The 21834-nt window shown below is 34.3% G+C and overlaps 1 protein-coding gene across 7 annotated transcripts in view; it reads left to right on the top strand.

Moving 5' to 3' along the window:
• The window catches only part of PHIP (pleckstrin homology domain interacting protein), a 145949-nt gene that overhangs the window by 53745 nt on the left and 70370 nt on the right, over nucleotides 1-21834 (top strand). For all 7 annotated transcript variants that reach the window (XM_064288234.1, XM_064288248.1, XM_064288240.1 and 4 more), the window contains 8 exons: nucleotides 6167-6388; nucleotides 6681-6781; nucleotides 11885-11955; nucleotides 13556-13656; nucleotides 13747-13787; nucleotides 14517-14615; nucleotides 15371-15524; nucleotides 15957-16091. In XM_064288234.1, the coding sequence (XP_064144304.1) occupies nucleotides 6167-6388; nucleotides 6681-6781; nucleotides 11885-11955; nucleotides 13556-13656; nucleotides 13747-13787; nucleotides 14517-14615; nucleotides 15371-15524; nucleotides 15957-16091 (924 nt within the window). The remainder of the gene's footprint in view (nucleotides 1-6166; nucleotides 6389-6680; nucleotides 6782-11884; nucleotides 11956-13555; nucleotides 13657-13746; nucleotides 13788-14516; nucleotides 14616-15370; nucleotides 15525-15956; nucleotides 16092-21834) is intronic.

Genomic DNA, 21834 nt, shown 5'->3' with positions numbered 1-21834 from the left:
AAGAAAAAAAAAGTTTAATTGGGATAATACACACTCACAGGAAAAAATTTGGATAATTCTTTTTTATCACTTGTCTAAATAGAATAAAATTGAAAAGTAGTATTAAATTGGTGAGATTACTAAATAATAAAGCTCAATAGGAATGGTAGCATGGGACTTTGTGTTAGATTTTAATTGGTGAATAGGTGCTGGAGGCTGACTTTAGATTACAGCTTGCCACTGTGCCTTTCATTAAAAATGGCATTTTGGTCAAAAACTTGTTTTTTTCCTGTTTGTTAACATGAAAAATATGTGAAGCACCTTCTGTAGTAGAATGTAAAGCAAATTTTTATTCACATAAGAACAAAATGAATTACTGTATACCAGTATTCTGAACCATAATGAAATATTATGATTTTACTTTTGTCACATGCTCTACCTGTATTAGCATATCCAGATTTTAATTTTTGTACCCAGTGCAGGTCAAAGCTAAATGTTACTTGAGTTTTTGAAGATAAGGTAATCAAATGAAGTGGCTTAATTGACTTAATTTGTGGAATTTAATGATTGACAAGTTGAAAGTTGGATGACTGCTTTAAAACTTTTTTTTTTTTTTTAATTCATCTAATTCCTAGCATACTTCCCAAGTGCCAAGCGGTATTGTGAACCAGATTTCTTGAAGTCATAGTCTACTAGAGTTCTTTCTTCATTTCCCACATACAGTCAGTGATGTCATTCCCATCCATTTTATTTCCCAAACAGCTATTTTAACCATCTCTTCATATCTCTCTTTCATACTATAATCTCAGTTCAATCACTCATCCCCTCTGGCCTATGTTAACTTTCAACTGGTCTCCTGGTTTCTAGCCTAATTCACACTGATGCTAGGGTGATCTTTGGAATATGTAAATTCGATCCTAATGTACACCTGCTTGACATCTTTTAATGATCCCCGTTATACACCATTCCTTAGTATATCATGTATGATTCTCCACAATTTTTCCCTGACTACTTCTCTATCATGCCTACATATCACAATCTTATCTTGGCTTTATACAGACAGGATTAATCCTTTTCCAATAATTAGTTTGGGGTGATGTTACATGTAATATATTTAATAGAAGATCAGCGGGTGAAAAACTCATAGTGTATTATGTTTTAACTTACTGGGAAAGCTCAAAATTAGCTTACGTTTGCTATAGGGTTTCTATGAGTTGGAATTGACTCAATGGCAATGGGTTTGGATTTTGGGTTTCCAGTTTTGTATAATAAAATAATACAGATAAGATTGTTCTTTATCACCATTAGACAAGGATGCCCTTTATCACCATTCTTATTCAACATTGTGCTGGAGGTCCTAGCCAGACCAGTTAGGCTAGATAAAGAAATAAAGGGCATCCAGATTGGCAAGGCAGAAGTAAAAGTATATCTGTTCACGGATGACATGATCTTATACACAAAGAATACTAAGGAATCCTCAAGAAAACTACTGAAACTAATAGAAGAGTTCAGCAGACTATCAGGACACAAGATAAACATACAAAAATCAGTTGGATTCCTTTGCACCGACAAAGAGAGCTTCAAAGAGGAGGTGACCAAAACAGTACCATTTACAATAGCCTCCAAGAAGATAAAATACTTAGGAACAAATCTAACTGGAGACATAAAAGACCCATACAAAGAAAACTACAAGACACTACTGCAAGAAACAAAAAGAGACCTACATAAGTGGAAAAAGATACCTTACTCGTGAATAAGAAGACTCAACATTGTGAAAATGTCTGTTCTACCCAAAGTGATCTACAGATACAATGCAATTCTGATCCAAATTCCAATGGCATTTTTTAATGAGATGCAGAAACAAGTCACCAACTGCATATGGAAAGGGAAGAGGCCTGGGATAAGGAAAGCATTACTGAAGAAGAACAAAGTGGGAGACCTCACACTACCTGATTTTAGAACCTATTATACAGCCACAGTAGTCAAAACAGTTGTACTGGTACAACAACAGGTACATAAACCAGTGGAGCAGAATTGAAAATCCAGATGTAAAACCGTCTATCTATGAGCAGCTGATATTGACAAAGGCCCAAAGTCTGTTAATTGGGGAAAAGACAGTCTCTTTAACAAACGGTGCTGGCATAACAGGATATCTATCTGGAAAAAATGAAACAAGAACCATTCCTCATACCATGCACAAAAACTAACTAAAAATCAATCAAAGACCTAAATATAAAATCTAAAACTATAAAGATCATGGAAGAAAAAATAGGGACAATGCTTAGATCCCCAATATGTGGTATAAACAATACAAAACGTTATTAACAATGCATAAGCACCAGAAAGGAAACTAGACAACTGGGAGTTCCTAAAAATCAAACACTTGCGCTCATCAAAAGACTTCATAAAAAGAGTAAAAAGATTACGTACAGACGGGGGGAAAATTTTTGGATACAACAAATCTGATCAGCATCTAATCTCTAAAATCTACAAGATACTTCAAAACCCCAACAACAAAAAGACTAATAACCCAATGAAAAAACGAGCAAAGGATATGAACAGGCACTTCACCAAAGAAGACATTCAGGCAGCTAACAGATACATCTCTTTAAATATTTTCCCTATAGAAAATATGGGGGAAATATTAAACAATGCAGGAAGCATCAAAAGAAGATGGAAGGAATACACAGAGTCATTATACCAAAAATAATTAGTGGATGTTCAACCAGTTCAAGAGGTGGCATATGATCAGGAACCGATGGTACCGAAGGAAGAAGTCCAAGCCACTCTGAAGGCATTGGTGAAAAACAAGGCTCCAGGAATTCATGGAATATCAATTGACATGTTTCAAGAAACGGATGCAGTGCTGGAGGTGTGCACTTGTCTATGCCAAGAAGTATAGAAGACAGCTTCCTGGCCATCTAACTGGAGGAGATCCGTATTTATGCCTGTTCCCAAGGAAGGTGATCCAAGTGAATGAGGAAATTATAGAACAATATCATTAATATCACATGCAAGCAGAATTTTGCTGAAGATCATTCAAAAATGGCTGCAGCAGTGTATCAACAGGGAACTGCCATATATTCAGGCTGGTTTCAGAAGAGGACATGGAAACAGGGATATTGTTGCTGATGTCAGATGGATCCTGGCTGAAAGCAGAGAATACCAGAAGGATGTTTACCTGTGTTTTATTGACTATGCAAAGGCATTTGACTGTGTGGATCATAACAAATTATGGATAACGTTGCAAAGAATAGGAATTCCAGAACACTTAATTGTGCTCATGAGGAACCTTTACATAGATCAAGAGGCAGTTGTTCAGAAAGAACAAGGGGATACTGATTGGTTTAAAGTCAGGAAAGGTGTATGTCAGGGTTATATCCTTTCACCATACCTATTCAATTTGTATGCTGATCAAATAATCTGAGAAGCTGGACTATTCGAAGAAGAACGGGGCATCAGGATTGGAGGAAGACTCATTAACAACCTGCATCATGCAGATGACACAACCTTGCTTGCAGAAAGTGAAAAGGGCTTGCAGCACTTACTAATGAAGATCAAAGACCACAGCCTTCAGTATGGATTGCACCTCGACATAAAGAAAACAAAAATCCTTACAACTGGACCAGTGCGCCACATCGTGATAAATGGAGAAAAGATTGAAGTTGTCAAGATTTTTATTTTACTTGGATCCACAATCAACACCCACAGAAGCAGCAGTGAAGAAACCAAACGATGCATCGCATTGGTAATCTCCTGCAAAGGACCTCTTTAAAGTGTTGAAAGTAAAGATGCCACCTTGAAGACTAAGGTGTGCCTGACCCAAGCCATTGGTATTTCCAGTCGCATCACATGCATGTGAAAGCTGGACGATGAATAAGGAAGACTGAAGAAGAGTTTACGCCTTTGAATTGTGGTGTTGGTGAAGAATATTGAATATACCATGGACCGCGAGAAGAACAAACAAATCTGTCTTGGAAGAAGTACAACCAGAATGCTCCTTTGAAGCAAGGATGGTGAGACTGCGTCTTACATACGTTGGACGTGTTGTCAGGAAGGATCAGTCCCTGGAGAAGGACATCATGCTTGGCAGAGTACAGGGTCAGTGGAAAAGAGGAAGACCCTCAACGAGGTGGATTGACACAGTGGCTGCAGCAGTGAGCTCAAGCGTAACAATGATTTTAAGGATGGCATAGGACCAGGCAGTGTTTCATTCTGTTGTGCATAGGGTCGCTAAGGGTCGGAACTGACTGGATGGCACCTAACAACAACAGATACATGAGGAAATACTCATGATCATTAGCCATTAGAGAAATGCAAATCAAAACTACAACGGATACCATCTCACCCCAAGAAGACTAGCAGTAATCAAAAAACTCAGAATAATAAATTTTGGAGAGGTTGTGGAGAGACCGGAACACCTATACATTCCTGGCAGGAATGTAAAATGGTATAACCACTGTGGAAATCGATTTGGCACTTCTTTAAAAAGCTAGAAGTAGAAGTACCATATGATCACACCTTGGAATATATTGTAGAGAAATAAGAGCCGTCACACAAATAGTTATATGTACACACATGTTCACTGCAGCACAGTGTTCACAATAGCAAAAAGATGGAAACAGCCTAGGCGCTCATACAGTGGATGAGTGGATGAACAAATTATGGTGTATACACACAATGGAATATTATGTAATGATAAAGAACAATGATCAATCTGTGAAACATCTCATAATATGGATGAATCTAGAAGGCATTATGGTGAGTGAAATTAGTCACAAAAGGATAAATATTATATGAGACCACTATTAAAAGAACTCAAGAAATGATTTAAACACAGAAGAAAACATTCTTTGATGGTTACAAGGGGGAAAGGGGAGGGGTATTCAGTAACTAGACAGTATATAAGAATTTATCTTAGGTGAAGGGAAGGATAACACAAAATATATGGGAAGTCAGCACAACTGGCCTAAACCAAAAGCTAAGTAGTTTCCTTAATATAACTAAACACTTCGAGGGATAGAGCAACTGGGGTGGGGGTCTGGGTACCATGGTTTCAGTGGACATCTAGGTCAACTGGCATAACAAAGTTTATTAAGAAAATATTCTGCATCCCACTTTGTTGAGTTGCATCTGGGGTCTTAAGCTAGTGAGCAGCTGTGTAAGATACATCAATTGATCCCAACTAACCTGGACCAATGGAGAATGAAGGACACCAAAAACACAAGGAAAATATGAGCCCAAGAGTCAGAAAGGGCCACATAAACCAGAGACTCCATCAGCCTGAGACCAGGAGAACTAGATGGTGTCTGTCTACCACCAGTGACTGCTCTGACAGGGAACACAACAGATAGTCCCTGGTGGACCAGGAGAAATATGGGGAGTAGAACTCAAATTCTCGTGAAAAGAGCAGACTTAACGTTCTGAGTGAGACTGGAAGGACCCCAGAAGACATGGCCCCCGGGCTCTTTGTTGGCCCAGAACTGAAACTAGTCCTGAAGCCAACTCTTCAGACAAAGGTTAGATTGGAATATAAGACATAAAACGATACTTGTGAAGAGAGTGCGGCTTAGCTCAAATAGATTCATGAGACTTAATAGGCAGCTCCTGTCTGGAGGCGAGATGAGAAAGCAAAAAGGGACAGGAACTGGTTGAATGGATGGGAAATCCAGGGTGGAAACGAGGAATGTGCTGTTACGTTACGGGAGAGTAACTAGGGTCAAATAGGAACGTGTGTATAAATTTTCATATGAGAAACTAACTTGAACTGTAAACGTTCATTTAAAGCATAATAATAAAGTATTGGTCACCATTATACTATTTTGGAATTATAATTTTGTTTTGTTACTTTACAAATTTAAATTCTGTCACAAGATTCCAGATAATGGTTACCTTGTATGGGTAGGTATGGATCCATAAGTAAATGTTGGTTATTCGCTGTATCCTACTTCTCCTCTTGGATAGGGGGTACACAGGTGTTCTTTATAAGTGAATAAGTTAATTTGATAAAATAATAGAACCTTGTGTAGTGAAAAATTGCTAACAGAAATGTTTAATACTTTCATTACTTAATTTATTGCCAGGAAGTGTACAGAATAGGTAAGTTTTTTTTTTTTTAAATCTGTGTAAAGAATTTGAATTAAAATTTTTAGGGTTGATTCTATTAATAATGCATTTTTGTTCTAAGGGTTCTGATGACTGTCTTGTGAAAATATGGGCAACAGATGATGGGAGGTTGCTAGCTACTTTAAGAGGACATGCTGCCGAAATATCAGACATGGCTGTAAACTATGAGAATACCATGATAGCAGCTGGAAGTTGTGATAAAATGATTCGAGTCTGGTGTCTTCGAACATGTGCACCTTTGGCTGTTCTTCAGGGCCACAGTGCATCTATAACATCACTACAGGTAATTGTGCCTTAATCCCTGCAAACTCCTCTTTGGTTATAATTTAAAGTAATTTTTAAGAAGTCACTTTTCTAATCCCATTGTAAAAGGCAAACCAGAATAAAGAAAGGTGTATTCCTGCATTCTTTAAAGACGTGCAGACTTTAAATAACAGAATAGTAGTGACTTTGGTCAATTTGTGGATATTTTCTATGTTACCATTAGTTGCTATTTGTATAGTAAAAAGTGGATTTTATTATTTGGACTGTGTCATTCTTGTAAAGATTTTTTTTTTTCTGTGATTGTTTTTCAGTTCTCACCATTATGCAGTGGCTCAAAGAGATATCTATCTTCTACTGGGGCAGATGGCACTATTTGTTTTTGGCTCTGGGATGCTGGAACCCTTAAAATAAAGTCAGTTGCTATTTTATTTCATAAATAAATGTGATTAATGGTTGAGATTGCAAAAGTGTAGAGTATTTGACAGGAATAAATTTACTTTTTCTCCCTTGATTAAAAACCAGAAATCTTTTTGACTCATCACCAGGTATTACTGACCTTTTTCCTTTTTCCAAAATATTTTTTTTGTTGTTGAAAATATATACAGTAGAACATACACCAATTCAACAATTTTTGCATGTACAATATAATGACATTAATTACATTCTTCAAGTTGTGCAACCATTCTTACCCTCCTTTTCCAAACTGTTCCTTTCCATTAACAAACTGCCCCTAAGTTTCCTATCTGTTCTTTGCCTTTGCTGTTAGTTTGATCACATATAAACCAAACTCACTGCCGTCGAGTCGATTCTGACTCATAGCGACCCTATTGGACAGAGTAGAACTGCCCCATAGAGTTTCCAAGGAGCACCTGGTGGATTTGAACTGCCGACCTCTTGGTTAGCAGCCATAGCCCTTAACCAGTACAGCACCAGGGTTTCCTGATCACACATAGATAGTTCTTAAAAGAGCACAGTGTTCAAGGCAGACATTTCTTTATTAATTAAGCTAAACTGTTGTTTAGTTTTAAGACAACTTCAAGGGATATTTTTGGTTTAAGGTTTAAAGATTAACTCAAGACAGTCATTTCAGGGGTTCTTCCAGCCTCTGTGGTTCCAGAAGTCTGGATTCCACGGGAATTTGAAATTCTGTTATGCATTCCCAGCACCTTTGATCAGGATTCTCCATACAACCTTTGATTAAAGTGTTCAGTGATGGTAGCTGGGTACCATCCAGTTCTAATCTTATGGCAAAAGAGGCAGTTGTTGGTGGAGGAAATTAGCCACGTATTCCATTTCTTCTTCCTATCCCAGATTCTCCTTACTCCTCTGTTACTTGAGGCAAATAGAGATCAATTGTTTTACTGATCTCTTTCATTTTTATGCCTTTATCTTTTTACTTTCATGCTTCAAAGAAAGTTTTCTCATGTTAGCATTTTTGTTTATTTTTTCTCATTTTTGTCCTAGCGATAGCTTTCTTTCCTTCAAAATACCCTTGTCTTATTATCACTTCTTTCTGTATGCTGCATTGTTTCATCTCAATAACTCCTGACTCTGAGAAGAACATACCTTAGAATTCCTAAGTGTGTCTTTTTAGGACAGTTTTAATTTAACTGTTTCTGTAACAAATCCACAAACTTTAGATTTCATTGTAGATCAAAGTTTCACTAAACTACATCAAGGTGGATAGATGTGCTTTTTCCCCAGCCCCCTCCCCCACAGTACCATTTTGTATTTGTACTTTAATATGTATGAACATTTTAGTTTATCAAAACAAGTTGATAGAACATTATGTTTTGATTAAGGACATTGAGGCCAAAAAAGAGCAAATGACTTCTCCCATGGTTAAGAAAATGACAAGGCCAGGACTAGAACTTTTGTCCTGTGCCATTTAGTTCCATGCTTTCTACACCATATAAAAAAACAAAAAAAATTGCCATTGAGTTGAATCCTACTCATGGCAACCCTCTGTGTGTAGAGTAGAGCTGCATTCCATGAAGTTGTCATGCTCTGATCTTTTGGAAGCCAGATTGCCAGGCCTTTCTTCCAGGGCACTTCTGGGTGGGGTTGAACCGCCACCCTTTTGGTTAGTAGTTGAACACTTACCTGATTATGCTGTCCAGGATTCCTTTCTACACCATACCTCCTCTTAAGCTGGATGTAGTGGGCAGAGACAGTGCTGTATGTGCCTTATAGGTGGTCTGTGAAGGAAGGAAAAGTTCCCATTCAGACTAGAACATATATTCCAATAACTGTCACTGACTTCTGTTTGTAAATTATCAGCCTAAGTTGAGTTATTTCATAAAATAATTTACATATATCTTGGTTATTTTAAAACAGTAGGGTTTAGATAATTGTTTCTAATCTAAGATAGGCTTCCTAAACTTCATGTGTATGAACATTCTTCGAGAACGCTTCTTATGGCAGGGATTAGGGGGCCATGGCAGCTTGAGTAAAATAATAAAATAAGCTGTTCTTTGTTTGAAAAAAATTGTGATCAAAGACATACTGCTTTGAAGAAAGCAAATGAATTTCACCTTAGTTGCATTCTTAATATTTAAAGGCATTCTATAGATATTTAGTTAACAGTTGAAATCAATTATATTACTGATTGTTAGGAGGAGCAATAGTTAATTGTTCTTTGTTTTCCTTTTGAGTATTTTTACCTCTCTTTGTGCACCTGTCTGATTGGGGTACTTTTGTCTTTTCCTATCTTATGTCTTAGAAAAGAAGAAAGCGACTAGCAATCTTCAAATTAAGATAGCAGCAAAGTGATCACAAACTCTCACCTTGCTTGTGCTTCTTAAAGATTACATTGCTAAGTACAATAACATTTCATTTATCTGGATCCTAAGAAATGAATTATTCCATATAAATGATTTTTCTTTATAACAGAACCTTCCTATAGAATCACTCATAAACCCACCGCCCTAACATCATAATAACTTTTTTTCACATGAATGTGCTTTTATGTAGATGTACTTAGGGAAATTATATAATTTTCAACCCTTCTGTATTTTTCTTAACTTAGGCATTCTTGTCATAGGCATCTATAATAATTTTAATAGCTGTATTATATTCTACTGAGTTGTTCCATACTTTGCTAAGTGATTTTTCTATTTTTGACATATAAGTTTGTTGTAGTTATTTATAAGTAGTATTCTTTCCTATTTCTTATTAGCATTGTCCCTTAAAAATATTTGTTACAGTTAGGCAAAAAATAAGGATAATTCATACTTCCCCTTAGAAATAGGCCTTGGGACACCTATTTTCCTTTCTGGATTTATGTGTGGTTGGTACTGCCAAAAATTTTGTTGGGGTGTGGATTTTTACTGTATTTATATCATAGAGTCTTTAATTACTAAGCAAAGGCAAAAACTGTATTGTGTTGCAATGCTTGTATAGTCTATTGAGAAAGTGACTTCAGTCATCCAGCTATATGCATTAATTGGAAAAAAAAAAAAAGTCACTTCTATCAGTAAATGAAAGCAGCTTTAGAAAAACCCAAATCTCTTGGGTGACTCAAAAGCTGTCTCAAGTTATCTCTGAGTTGGAGGGACCTGTCCTAAGTTTTCTTAGATTAGGTATAAGGAAAAGACAAAAAAGAAACCAAACCGAATCAGTTGATTTGAGTCAGTTTTGACTCATGGTGGTCCCATGTGCTTCTGAGTAGAGCTGTGCTCCACAGGGTTTTCAATGGCTGGGATCTTTCAGAAGTAGATTGCCAGGCATTTCTTCCAAAACATCTCTGGGTAGAGTCAAACTGCCAACTTTACAGTTAGCAGCTGAATGTGTAACCGTTTGTGCCACCTAGGGACACCATGCAGATGATAATTATTACAAATTTTTATGAAGCACGTAGTCTATCAAGCGAGTTCTAAGCAACTTTACATTTGTTATTTAATCCTTATAACAACCCTGTGAGGATGATACTATTATTATCTCTAGGGTTGATGGGGAGAAAATGAGGCACGGGCAGCTCACTACCTGTTGAAGCCAGGATTTGAATACTGAAAGTATACTGTCAGAACACCCTCTTAGCCACTGTACTTGATGGACAATTTAGGACTGGTTGAACCTAATTAAAATACTAACAATGCTAATATTTTTTGAGTGCTACATGTGTTGCAGATACTTTACATGGATTATGCTCATTTAATTCTCCCCACATCTCTGAGATAAATTCTGTTGTTATTTCCATTTCATAAATGAGGAGATGTGAGTTTCCGAAATGTTAACTTGGGTAAGGTCACATATCTGATAAGTGGCAGAGCTGGGATTTGAACCTAGAAAAAGTCTAAGTCCAGGGCCCTGTCTGAAGATGTTTCCTCAGATTTTCATTTAAAACTAAATTCTTGGTGCCTGCTTATTTATTTGGTTTTTCTTTTTAAAAATGTAATGTAAAATCTCTTTTTAAAATGCAGTCTTTATGATTATTTGCACTTTTGTTTCTACATTTCAGCTAAACGGTTAGTTGGCACTTACATGAGCAGTTTGCCAGAAATTAACAAAATGTACACCTGTGATCCATAAGATATTAATGAAAGTAGTGCATTTAGTTTCCTAGTAGTTTAATTTTGCTGTGAATTAATGTTTAGATTTTACAAATGTTTTAATAAATTTCTGTTTATCTAAACTGTATCTTTTATACTCAGCAATGATAACAGAACCTGTGAAGATTAAAAAAAGTCGTGTGTTTTTTAAAAATTTTATATGCAAATGTATTAATGAAAAAAATTCAACAAATACTTTTTCTTGTGTTTGTATCAATAGGACAAGTTATTTGAAAATTATATTTAAGGCAGAATATATAATTGAGAGATCAAAAATACTGTATCAATACTTTTTTCCCCTAAATGTGTAATCAGAAGATGAAAATTGCTCTATATTGGATTGCTATGGATTGTGAAAGTTACGTAGTACACTGAGCTTAAGGCTCTAATTATTTCTGTGTTTTTCTCCCCTTAATAGTCTGAGAAAAACTGGGTCAAAATGTTAAGTAGAACTTCTAAAATAATCACTGCACTATATGTATTGTAGCTAGTATAATGACTAAAATCTATAGTTTACTTAATATGATTGTAACATTAAACATTCAATGTCAGTGTTATTAGTATAAAATGTAAAATCTGTAATACTGTTATAGAAGTAATCTATATATAGTGAAGTTTTACCTATTTTCTGCATGTCTCTATTTTTATTGAGCATTGTAGTTGACATAAGGGTCAGCTACTCTTCAGATTTTGACTGGGATAAGTGTTTGGTATGACAGTGACTTTGGGATTGTTCCATGTGTGGATTGTTGTGTAACCAGGAGCTCCTATGAAATCTACATCTAGAATTTCCACAAGATCTGCTGATCATGACACATACTGATTTCTAACTTGTTTTTAGGAAGGGAGCCATCTGTTGCTACTTATTTAATTTCGTCCTTCTGTGATTATTTTTTGAAACAGCTTATTTCCGTCGTTACTGGCCACTTCAGGATATTTTTAATTGTTTGTTTTTTGTATTATAGTCCAAGACCTACAAAATTTACAGAGCGTCCTCGACCTGGAGTCCAAATGATCTGTTCTTCTTTTAGTGCTGGTAGAGTATTTTTCCCTAATTTTTAAATTTAAAGTTTTGTATTGGGAAGGTTCTAGTGGAATACATAAAATTTTATGAAATATTTACTTCTGTATTATAAATCATATTGTCATACCTATGCCAGGAACTAATAGCAAGTCAGAATGATCATAATTTAATTTAGAAATATTTGTGATTTGCCAGAGTTTAGCTTATAATCACACAACAAATATTTTACTTTCAGAAGACTCATGCTGTAGTAGGAGAGACAATAGTTTTGAGATTGATTTTGTTAAAGAGAAGAACAAACAAATCTTTGAAGAATAAATCTTTGAATAGTTGTCTCACTGAGAGATACATGTTTTAAATTCAGCTTATATTTCCGTGGATTTTGGAGATACCCCATGGCTAAGTAAAGTAAATTTAATTGATACGTGTACCTTTTAGTTACTTTGCACCAAATTGTTCTTATTTCCTTTTTTTACAAGTAGGTTTATGCTGATATTCCAATTATGTTGTGAAGTATATGGAGCAGAATTTTAAATGGGTGTTAGTGTGTTCTGGCTTGTCTTGCTTGTTTTTCTAATTTTGACCTGGGAATATGAAGTAAATTGACAAGAAAGTAAAATGAAACGTGAGGAATAGCATATCGATGAAGTGGCTATGTTTTCCCCATATTAATACCCAAACATCTTCACTTTCTGACTTCTAGATTCCTAGTGTTACTGACATGAGGAAAGTTTTTCTTGTAGTAATAACATAAATATAGGCACTATACATGCATTCAAAGTACTCTAAATTTATGCTCTTCTTTCAAAGATAATCTGTTTGATTTTTTTATGAAGTCTTCACCAGGTAGATCATTTCACAAAATGCTTAAATATTTAATTATACACAGGCACTGTTTTCAACACTGGGAGAATATTACTCTTCAGAGGAGAGAAATTGCCTGTACAAATAATTGTAATACAAGATAAAATGTATGTGCTACAAGACAGTGTCCTATCAGAGGAGAGAACTCTCATTTGATTGGGAAGTTCGTAATGACAGCATACTGAAAGTTGAACCTGAAAAGGTTCATAAAATTTTGACGAGTGGGAAAATAGCACAAGAGAAAGATTTTAGCAGGGTGAAAAGAATGTGTTCTAGCAAGTATGTCTGATAATTTTAACATGGTCCCATCCAAACCCAACCTGTTGTCATGGAGTTGATTCCGACTAATAGGAACCCTATAGGACAGAGTAGAATCACCCTATATGGTTTCCAAGGGGTGCCTGGTAGATTTGAACTGTTGGCCTTTTGGTTAGCAGTCGAACTCTTAACCACTACCCCACCAGGATTTCCTTTAACATGGTAAGATTATGTAATCATTTAATGAATGTATTTTTAGAACAAAACCTCACTTCTGTAAATATTGAATAATTCATCTTAGTCAGTGCTATATTAGCAAATGTCTTTCTAAATTCAGGCTAAATGTGTTACTTAGGAAAAATATGAATGATTTTAGAGTAAAATATTATTATTCAATATTTATTGTGGTAATGTTGTGTACATTTTATGTATTATTCTGTGATTTCGAAATTGTGTTTTACTCAGAAATGTTTTCTGTTATTCCTCATAGGTGGGATGTTTCTGGCCACAGGAAGCACAGATCATATTATTAGGGTTTATTTTTTTGGATCAGGTCAGCCAGAGAAAATATCAGAATTGGAGTTTCATACTGTAAGTACTGGTTAAAATAATTAGATGAGGACAATATGTATGTGTCTGAAAGTTTATATTCAGTATCTTTTTTTTATCTGTTCATATTAGGACAAAGTTGACAGTATCCAGTTTTCCAACACTAGTAACAGGTAAAATTTTACTTGTATTTGTCAAATTTAATTCCAGTTTTAAAATTATGAAATAATGATAATTCTAGCAGTGGTCAGATTTTGGTGTTTTATAGAAACTAACCATCTAAAATAAAGATCTTGACCTTATACTGAGTAGTGATTATAGCGTTTAAAAGAAAAGAAAAGAAAACAAAACAAAACAAAAAACCAAACCCGTTGTCCCAGAGTGGATTCTAACTCAGAGAGAGCAACAATTTAATTTCCTATACTTATCAAAGTGTAGAGTAGCATAGCTTTTGATGGAGATTGGAAATGTATCACAGTGTAATGTTTGAGACAGAACTGTTGGCTGGTTATAAACTTACATAATACTATGTAAAATCTCCCATATTCTTGTTTTAAAAGGAAGTAAAGCTATTTTAAGCACCTGGAGTAGAACAAATTAAGTTCTTTCACATTGAAAAGAAAACCAGCATTTTCCCACTGGAAAATACCAATTCTATTTCCAGGGTAGTAAATAGTGGTCTTGAATCAGTTTTGAATGTTAATATAAAATTTTTAAAGCCCATAAAATGTCAGAAGTTCTTAGATTTGCAGAGAATAACTGATAGAGTAATTGCTATTGTATTACATTGCTGTGTAAGTAGAGATGAATGCTGTCTTTTTAAAAATAGAACTGTGGGAAAATGCATTTTGGTAAAGCTTGTGATTATTTTTTTTTCCTGGTGGGGGCTCCTCTTAATATAGGTTTGTAAGTGGGAGTCGTGATGGGACAGCTCGTATCTGGCAATTTAAACGAAGAGAATGGAAGAGCATTTTGTTGGATATGACTACTCGACCAGCAGGGTAAGAGATCAAATTTGAAATATTACATAGATCATTTCAAGTATGCTATATTACAAGTTGGAGTGACTCTTGGCATATAAAATCATATACCATAATCCAGGTTAACATGAGTACTTTTCTGCAATAACCAGAGGCCCTATTTGAGATGAGAGGCATTGATTTTTATGAAATGATTTTTTGCCATATATATGAGAAGACCTGCTACATTAATGTTTTTTTCAGTTCAGTTGAGGGGATGATGATAGTAGTGTAAGAATAAAGTGTTACTATTTTCTTCAGGAGCCAGAACATACAATGTTTCATCTAACACAGGAATATGATGATATGTATCCACTGGTTTTCTCCAGCCAAAGAAATTGTATTACACTTTGCAACTGTTTCTTTGGTTTTAATGTTTCCTCATTTTTCTCTGCTTATATTTGCAGTTAGCAGGCATGATCGCACCTATAAAATGTAGAAAATGACCAGCATGATACAGAGCTCCTGCATCTGTATATTTTTATAGCAGTAATATTTACCCAAGGTCATCTGTTTCTGACAGCATAGGAGAGCTGAAATCCTGGGTCTCCTGACTCAGAGCAGTGACTTTTGCCACCATTCTGTGTTGTCTGTAACTATTCTCAATTACTGCTAAGTGATAGTTATTCATGTTAGTGAATATAAATGTAAATTATGATAAAATACATTTAGATTTTTGTCATACTAGTATTTTAATCAGTAATGTCAGTGTAAAATACTCCCTCCGTCACTTTCAGCCAAAACCTTCAAGGAATAGAAGATAAAATCACAAAAATGAAAGTAACTATGGTAGCTTGGGATCGACATGACAATACAGTTATAACTGCAGTTAATAACATGACCCTGAAAGTTTGGAATTCTTACACTGGTCAACTAATTCATGTCCTGATGGTAAGAAAAAAGACTAATTTTTATTTAGTATAATTGAAGCTGTCTAATGGAATATTCTCATTGAGGATTAAAGTCTTTTGTTAGCCCAAAAGTCTCCCTCACTAGGTGGGTAACCAGGCTTTGTGGGAGATTGGTAAAAATCTAAAAATGCAGTTAAACAGGTTTGGCTTAGAAATACATTGTAGATCCTTAGCTGTTTTTTGGCTTGTCAGGCCTATCAGTAATGTTCTCTTGTTTCACCAGTTGATGGTTTAGCCCTAGACAGTGATATTAGCTGACTTTCATTACTGTTTACACATGCATAAATTTGAAGTTTTTTGTCACTATAATAATTCTTAAAACTCAAATTTTACAAATGTTCCTAAGTTGCCAGATTGTTTTGTTTTCCTTTTTACATGTTTATAATCATTTGAAACTTCAAAAATATTTCAGGGTCATGAAGATGAAGTATTTGTTCTTGAGCCACACCCATTTGATCCTAGAGTTCTCTTTTCTGCTGGTCATGATGGAAACGTGATAGTGTGGGATCTGGCAAGAGGAGTCAAAATACGATCTTATTTCAATATGGTAATTATTAGTCTTTTCATTTTATAGTTGTTAAAGATTTGGAGATGTCTTGAAACAGGTACTCGCATATCACAAAGGAAATCCATTTAAGAAATGGTTCATACATTATTTTGACTTCAAATTTCTACCTAAAAATCTGGAGGATTCATTCCATACCTTTATTAAGATGCTAAATTGAAAGACAGTTGTGCATATTATAGTATCTATATATTGTGATAACTGGTTTATTTCAAAAAATAGTTTTAACAGTAACTTAGTTGAGAAATGTGCAAGTACGATGATACAGAATAGAAAGAAAAAATGTTTGGAAAACCACATGAAGGAATTATAAATAAATGTTTATTGTGCTGTTATACTTTATTAACACTCCTCTAGTGCAATGAGATTTTATTCTGATACATCCATTTTAAAATTAAAGCCAAAGAATCAGGCATTTTTGCTGTTCATCAACTTATGGTATATTATGTATTTATTTGAACTTAAGCCCTTTTGCCTCCATATTTTACTTGTTATGGTTTAATAGCACCATTGTGCTGTGTCCTTATCTTTCTAGCCACTGTGTGAAGTATAAAAGGCTCTACATAGCCTTTTCATAGCCATGTTCTTTTAAATCTGCTTCTTATATATCAGGGGTACCTTTCAACAAAGAAAACAAGAAAGACGTATTTTTCCACTAGTTTGGCATGTTGAGGTTTTTAAAACTGAAATATCAATTTTAGAAATGTTAGTAAAACAATACAATTAATAGTTGTGTAGTCTGAGTCATCTTGAAAAAAATAAGTTTATTTCACAAAACAGTTCTTGGTGAAATACAACGATTTGTAAAAAGAAACATATTATTATGCTTGGATGATTTGTGAAAAAATTACTTAAATTGATATTATGCCTGTTTGATAATCATAGTACAGTTACTTTCACCTAGTAAATAAAAGATAATAGCGAAGGAACTAAGTTTAGTTGTCTTTATGGATATGCCTTAGTGCACATAAGAAATAAAGTTAGTTAAATGCTCACTTTTCTAGAAAGATAGTGTTAATATTTTGAGGGACAGCTGTTAGTGATGGATGGATTTCCTTTGTGATTGTGTGTATATAGGAGATTTTAAAAAGCATATCCTTAAATATTCTGGTAAAGAATTTTTTCTTCTCTCGTTTTCTGTCCTTCTGATGGTGGTTTGTTCCTTTTGGAACATTTCTGTTGAGTAAGGAAATTAGTCATTTCTCATGTTGTCTTTTTAGCTTCAAATGGCAACTGACAACAACAACATACATATTAGTGACTTTAGTAATTTCATATTATAAAAGGACATTGGCGTATTGGTAGAGTAGAAGGAGAGTTTTCTCCCATAGTTTTAACACTGCCTTCACCTTTTAATTATAAAGGTGAATTTTTCCTCGTCAGGTAAGTTGGTCACACTAATGTCCCTTTTGTGTAGATAAAAAAAAAAAAAAGCAACACATAGATATTTAAGTGATTTGCTCTTAGACCATTACAAATTAATGTTGTAGTCAGTAGAAGTCACTGTATTATATCATATATTCTTTGATATTGGTAAAGGGATTAGTTACATTACTGCCTTAAGAAATTATTTATTAAGAGTTTCAGATGAGGATATTTTTCATGTTCTTTCTATGGATAAGGGATGGAAAAAGTTCTAAAGGGAAGAAGAAACAAGTTTATGTAGTAAGTAGGATATGATGGCATCCATAGTATTTTCAAACTGATAAAAACAAAACATAAGCTTAGTATTAAAAAATACGTCCTTTTAAAATCAAAAACCAGTTATCCTTCATCATATTAAAATAAAGATACTCCCTTTAATTTTCTGCATGATTTTTAATGGCTTCCAAAATGCTTTACATATGTCATTTGGGTCTCAGGAAAACCTTGTAATATAGTTAGGGTGGATTTTATTATCCCTGTTTTTATGAATTAATAAACTGTACATTAAAGACATGAAGTGCTTTGCCCAGGTTTGCCTAGGTCATACAGCTGTTATAAGGCACTTGGGGTTTAAACCCGTGTTTTCTGTCAGTTTCTAATATTCTTAATGCTAAATCTAGTTATGGTTAGTTTTTTTGTTTGTTTTTTAAGCTTTTTATCAATGTCTTTGCACAGCCAATTTTCAACTGTGCAGTTAGTGATATGTCCAGTGGGGAAATGAATGTTTTCATGATGGTATGAGCTCTGAGTGCATCTTTTGAGATGTTATTCTTTAGCTTGATGATTTTTTTTCCCTGTCTCTTAATGTATAAATTATCTAAGTGCCCTACTTTTTTTTCACTCTGCTTTTTTGTTCATTTCATTGCTTATTTTATCTATGGGCAGACTGAAGATAAAACATCCAGCACTGCTATTTAAGAAAACCAAGAAAAACAGTTTGAGGGATGAGTAGAAGCTTGTGTTCTCATTGTCCACTATCGTGAATGTTGGGCTTTGGCTACAGTTATAGCTATTTGGCTCTATGTAGCTACTCAGTAGTTTTTGAGTTATAAGTGTACCATAAAAATTGATCAAGTACAAATCCAATCCTTGATGTTAAATTGTGCTGATATATTTTGAGGACCATGTGGAGAGTCTTGTCATAGTGCCGTGGAGGATTGGAAGATATATAATTCTATTGGAATACTCTGTTTTTAGATCAGAAGTGGTAAAGGTTTTGATAAAGTATTATTAAAATCGAGTAATATTTTCTGTGGATTTTAAATTGAAAGCTTATAACATGAATAAATTCACCGTCACACATAAGGCCAGAAAATAGTGTACCTTGAAAAGAACAAACATTTTATATACAAATTTTTTTTTTAATAGGGTTTTTTCATCAAGTATATTTTGGGACTGTTACTTTAATATCAGTCCTTTGATATTTAACTGAATTTTTTACTTGGAACATATAATAGCTTTGCAAAAGATAATGGAAATCATGGAAGAAATAATATATTATTTTGTATTAGTCAGCATTTTATTGTACCTTGCTTACCAGTTTATAGAAATTAAAACTTGTTTGAAATTTTTAAAATGAGCAAAAATGCCATATCGTTAGAGAGCTTTCAATTAAATTTTTAAATGTCCATGTTTCGTGTATAGTAATTACGTTTTAATAAATTCTAAGTAGCTGATTATATTATGAGTAATTAATATTTTATATTGCATTGATATGGAGCATTCACAGAAATACCCTTTTTTTTCCTCCTGTATCAAACCATGACTTGCACGTGCATTTATACTTTATTTTAGGACCACTCATGAACAGATTAACAGGTTCGAGATTTGGGATTAATATAAAGGGTGTTTAGTTCTGTTTTATGCTTAAATAATCTTCTAATTTACTTCACTTAAAAAAATCATAGAAATAGATTCCCATTTTGCCTGTGGTATTGTCCAGAAAAGGTGATGAGGTTAGTTTCCTTAATTTTAATGATAGCTTCCCTCCTGGTACAGAAATCTGAATGGTAAAAGCAGCTGGGGTGTAGGCACTGAGTTTGGCAAGTAAGATAATATTTTAAAAGAGGCTAACATAAGGCATGGCATGGAATAGACAATACATGTTCCTTGCACATACACCCCTCCCACGATTACACATTCTTGCATCTTTAACTGAAATTAAAGTAATTTTTAAATAAACATTTAAAAGTATTCATTGGAAAAACATAATACAGAGTGGGAATTGAGCCTTTCTTGTTTTTTATGAACCAGGGAAAGGAGTTAGAATATTGTAGAGAAAATTATAAACAGATGAGACAACTTAGTTCTTTTTTTTAAAAAAACTGAATTCCAGGCCTTAAGCTCTTCTTACATGTATTCTTCTAAAAACTTCGTTAGGTGTTTATTCATGCTTCAGCTGAACTGTCCTTACATAACTTGAGTATTCAGGGCAAAAGTAGAGTATATTTGGCTCTTTCATGGAAGGCGGATAGTAGATACTGAGAATATTACAAACTAGTCGAGTATATCTTAGCCAGCTCACATTGTCATCTTTAGCAGTAGCAGCAGGTGAATTTTAACATAGCTTTGTTTTGATGAGTGTTTTTCCAGACTCTAGTTTAAAAATTCTTAACTCCTTTTAAATGCTTAGATAAATTAACCCCTGATACAACTCAAAATATGTGCAAATTCTCTGAACTGAAGCTGAAGACCTTTGTAATATTCCTATTTCCTAAAATAAGTAGGCAGGTTTAGAAGTTTACTATGATCTTAAATATAGATTTTTTTATGGTACAACTAAGTTTTTTCTACAGGTTTAACTAAATGAATATTAAATTAATTTGAAAAAATATGAAAAGAGACTTTCAAATTTCTTAGTACTAGGTTATTTGAATATTAGCACATAAAAGAGATTTGGAGTGGCATTTGCTGACTCCATGTTAGTAACTTTCCTCATGTCTCTGGCTCTTTTGCTCTTTCTCTCAATTGCTGTCTTTGTTTTCTCTCTATCTGTAGCTATAGTTGTGTCTGTAACTATCTCTATCCCCATATTTCTATTTCTGTCATGTTATTCAAAGCTGTAGTTTGTTGCCTTTGTCTGCTTTGATTTTAATTGAATACTACAATATGTCTCTTGTTAGAAAGGGGTTTTACTGAATTGATTTTTGTTTCACTTTTGTTGTTTTACGGGTGAATTCCAAGTAACAGTTTTTATTTATTAAATTTTACTTATTTTTATGATTGTTCTCCTAACCTTTCTTTTACTTAAAAGATTTTAAAAAAATGTTCCAGTGTCCACTAATCCAGAAAAATGTATTTCTCCTTGCAACGTTCCAAACAAGCAGAGGCCGCCAATCACCACTCAGAATTTTTGCACATGCATACTTCTTCTGACTTTAACATGTTCTCAGTGTGACCTCTACTTTAGTTCTAGATGTTTATAGCTGCGTGTATCTAGGGAAGGGAGAAAGAGAAATGCAAAGTAGGTGCATCTTGTACTGTGTTATCTTTTGCGAATCAGGATTTCAAGAATTCATTCTTTCATCTTTCTCTTTTTATGATAATGTCATATATCCACACTCTGTGTTAAAAGGGCTTTCAATCTTTGTCTCAACTTCTATGAGTATGGAATTAACCTTTAATGTTCTGTTTATAAACTTAGTTTTTGTCACACTCTTTCAGGGTTCTGGGGTCCTTTAAATGCTGTCTGTCTTTTTCTCAAAGACGTATCTTAAAATTTGTTGCCATCAATGTGAATTTTGTCTCTCTAGCTTGTCATACTATATTGTATTTGGTAATTACTGTTACATAGTAATTCTTTTGACGTGCTTCGTGACCCACTGTAACCAGGGTATTTGTGATCTGTTGTGTAAAATATGTAGAATTATATACAGTGTAACCATGCAGGGTAAAGACATTTTGATTAGCAAATATTTGAGTGCTCAGCACTGAATATGGGAGACCACAAGGAAGGGTAAGATATGATCCTTCCTTGCCATTAGCCATCTTACAATTAAGTTTGGGAAATAAAAGATACCTGAAAATACAGATACTATAAAATAGTCTTGAATGGTAACGTGACAAATCAGACAGTTGCTATGATCTAAGTGTGTAGAGGTCACTTCAGGGTGAATGGTCAGCGAAGGTACATAGAATAATTTAGAAAGCTTGTCAGGAGTACATTTTGGAAATAATAGAAGATGAGATGAGAAACATAAGTTGAGGCAGATTATTGATGGCTTCAAATGATATTGGTAGGCATGGAGAGTAGTGAACGTCTTGGGGGTTTGGTAAATTATAGGACAGTCTGAAAACAGAG

Source organism: Loxodonta africana, chromosome 1, assembly GCF_030014295.1.
Source record: "Loxodonta africana isolate mLoxAfr1 chromosome 1, mLoxAfr1.hap2, whole genome shotgun sequence".
Classification (NCBI taxonomy): Eukaryota; Metazoa; Chordata; class Mammalia; order Proboscidea; family Elephantidae; genus Loxodonta; species Loxodonta africana.
Note: the sequence above shows the minus strand (reverse complement) of the source record. Positions and strands in the feature narration are given on the sequence as shown.